General features: G+C 53.7%; 1 protein-coding gene across 1 annotated transcript in view; it reads left to right on the top strand.

Annotated features, from left to right (window-relative positions):
- Positions 1–1,835: 1,835 nt before the first annotated feature.
- Positions 1,836–3,485, top strand: part of PLCXD1 (phosphatidylinositol specific phospholipase C X domain containing 1) — a 13,488-nt gene continuing 11,838 nt past the window's right edge. The window contains exons 1-2 of the mRNA XM_037734849.1: positions 1,836–1,986; positions 2,962–3,098. Of these exons, the coding sequence (XP_037590777.1) occupies positions 1,860–1,986; positions 2,962–3,098 (264 nt within the window). The 5' untranslated portion in view covers positions 1,836–1,859. The remainder of the gene's footprint in view (positions 1,987–2,961; positions 3,099–3,485) is intronic.

Genomic DNA, 3,485 nt, shown 5'->3' with positions numbered 1-3,485 from the left:
AAAAAAAAAAAAAAAAAGAAGAGAAGAAAAAAAAATACAAAAAAAAATAGCCTTGTGTGGCGGCGGGCGCCTGTGATCCCAGCGACTTGGGAGGCTGAGGCAGGAGGATCGCCCGAACCCAAGATCGCGCCAGTGCGCTCCAGCCTGGGCAGCACAGTGAGACGCCATGTCAAAACAGAACAAAACAAAAACCTGTTTTCCGTGGTGTTTTTTTTTTCTTTTTGAGACAGAGTCTCACTCCATCGCCAGGCGCCAGGCTGGAGGTCAGTGGTGCGACCTCGGCTCACGGCAACCTCCACCTCCCGGGTTCAAGCGATTCTCCTGCCTCAGCCTCCCGAGTAGCTGGGACTACAGGTGCCCGCCACCACGCCTGGCCAACTTTTTTGTCTTTTTGGTAGAGACGGGGTTTCACCATGTTGGTCAGGCTGGTCTCGACCTCCTGACCTCGTGATCCGCCCGCCTCAGCCTCCCAAAGTGCTGGGGTGACAGGTGTGAGCCACCGCGCCCGGCTTTGTTTTCCTTGTTCTATAAGCCTGGGAACCTTCCTCAGAGAGATTTCCCGCACCACGGCCCGATACCCCAACAGAGGGAGGTAAAGCCCCTGTGGGGGCCAGGCTGGGAGGTGCAGGACCTGGGCCCCCCCCAAGGCAGTGCGTTACGTGGCTCTGCCACACCCAGGATTGAGGCCCCCGTGCCTAGTAGACCTCACATCTGGGAAGCCCCACATCTGGGAGATCCCACAGCTGGGAGACCCCATGGAATCACCTGTGGGGACCTTTTCACTGTCCTAGGCTGGAGGGCTTAACGTGTGATCTCAGGGTGGGGCCTGCCCAGAAGGCAAGAGACGTGCTGCAGTCACCCCAGGAAAGAGGCTTTGCCAACTATTTGTTGGTGGGGGGGGGTGCCCCGGGTGGCTCTGGACCTCTCTCTCTCTCTCTGTCTCTCTCTCTCTCTCTCTCTCTCTCTCTCTGTCTTTCGCTTCCACATGCTTGGGAAAGAAAGAGAACTCTTCCGTGACACTGTTAGGTTCTGCAGCTGGGGCCCTGCAAATTAAACTGTGGGAAGGAAAAAAAATTCGTCTTCAAAGTTTTGTTTCTTTTTTTTTAATTTATTTTTATTTTTCAAGATGGGGTTTCACCATGTCGGTCAGGCTGGTCTTGAACTCCCAACCTCAGGTGATTTGCCCGCCTTGGCCTCCAAAGTGCTTGGATTACAGGCGCGAGCCACCACGCCCGGCCAAAGTTTTGTTTCTTAATAAAAATTCATAAGGGTTAGAAATAATAGTTTTAAACACTTCCTTCAAAAGCCTTCTTGCCTTTTTGCTAGAAGCCCTATGCTATGCAGCTGTTAGACATGCCGTGCTCACGGGCACGTAGAACATTCTATGTCCTCGTACTTTCACCGAGATACCTGTGCTGGACGTGCTCACAGGCGTGTCCCAGCTCTCCGTGGCTTTCACCTGTTTAGAAAAGTTTTGTCAGCCCGTCGGGTTTTAGTTTAGATGGTGAGGTCTGGCTCCAGCTCACGGAGATCAGACACGGCAGGAAGGACGACCCCACACGCGTCAGGGATATATGTGTGTGTTTACCTTTGTTCATTGTGCTCTCGTGGCATGATGGCCAGTGGGGGTACCGTTTCTGCAGGAAGTTAGCTAATTTTTCTATTTTTAATAGAGATGGGTTTCAACATGTTGGCCAGGCTGGTCTCGAACTCCTGACCTCATGATCCGCCCGCCTCGGCCTCCCAAAGTGCTGGGATGCCGGGCATGAGCCACTGTGCCTGCCAACAGCACAAATTGAACCGCGGAAAACCTCTTTTCTCTTCTTCTCCCTCAGGTTGCTTCCCACGGTTCACCTCTGATGGGCGGGCCGGCGGGCGCTTCCAGCAGCTTCTCAGGCCTGCGCTGCAGAAATGCGAACGAGGACTGGATGTCGGAGCTGTGTCCCCGGCTGTGGGATGTGCCCCTCCACCACCTCTCCATCCCAGGTGTGGGCGGGAGGGGTGGGGGCCGTGGCCCCGTGTTCCCCAGTGGAGGTGCCTGCTGTGGGAGCAATCCTGTGTGTAGGGAAATCCCACAAAGCACGCCGATGTGGACACACACATGCACAGTGCACATATGTGTGCGTATACATACACACATAGGCATGAGTGTGCACACACATACACGTGGACACGTACTCACGTATACACAGGCATACAGGTACGCACACATGCACACGTGCACAAACGTACACACATGCACACACACAGGCACATGTGCATAGAATGCACATATGAGCACACATGTATACACATGTACATATACATATAAGTGCACATGCACACACGTATATACACATACACATATGCACATAGGCATGAGTATCTGCACACATAAGCATGCACACATGCACACGTGCATATACAGGTGCATACATATGTGCTCGTGTTCCTTCTATGCACATGTGCATGTATGTGTGGGCATGTATGTACTTATGTGCACGCTGATGTGCACACACACATGCACAGTGCACACATGTGTGCGTATACATATACACATAGGCATGGGTGTGCGCACACATGCACACATGTACTCATGTATACACAGGCATGCACGCACATGCACACGTGCACATAGGTACACAGAGGCATGCACACACATGCACACGTGTACACAGGTACACACGCACACAGGCACATGTGCATAGAAAAATGCACACATGAGCGCACATGTATACACATGTATATACACATACATGTAGGTGTGCACATATGCACACATGTATATACACATACACATATGCATATAGGCATCAGTATCCACACACATGCACACAAGCACACACACATATGCACACATGTACTCATGTACATATGCATACACATAAGTATGCACACATGCACACGTGCATGTAGGTGCACACATGGGACATACGTATGCAGACGTGCACTTAGGCATGCCCACGTGTGCTCTGCCCGCAGGGAGCCACGACACCATGACCTACTGCCTCAACAAGAAGTCACCCATTTCCCAGGAGGAGTCCCGGGTGCTGCGGCTGCTCAACAAGGCATTCCCCTGCATCACGCGCCCCGTGGTGCTGAAATGGTCCGTCACACAGGTAGGCTCTGCGCACGTGATGCTGACATCGTCATTACCCAGGTGGGACTGAGTGCTGCTGACGTGGTCCCTGTGCCACGTGGGGGCTCAGTGATGCTGACGTGGTCCCTGTCCCAGGTGGGACTGAGTGATGCTGATGGGGTCCCTGTCCCAGGTGGGACTGAGTGATGCCGACGTGGTCCCTGTCCCAGGTGGGACTGAGTGCTGCTGACGTGGTCCTGTGCCACGTGGGGACTGAGTGATGCCGACGTGGTCCCTGTCCCAGGTGGGACTGAGTGATGCCGACGTGGTCCCTGTGCCACGTGGGGACTGAGTGATGCCGACGTGGTCCCTGTCCCAGGTGGGGACTGAGTGATGCCGACGTGGTCCCTGTCCCAGGTGGGGACTG

This window comes from Cebus imitator, unplaced genomic scaffold (genome assembly GCF_001604975.1).
Source record: "Cebus imitator isolate Cc_AM_T3 unplaced genomic scaffold, Cebus_imitator-1.0 Scaffold672, whole genome shotgun sequence".
Lineage (NCBI taxonomy): Eukaryota > Metazoa > Chordata > Mammalia > Primates > Cebidae > Cebus > Cebus imitator.
Note: the sequence above shows the minus strand (reverse complement) of the source record. Positions and strands in the feature narration are given on the sequence as shown.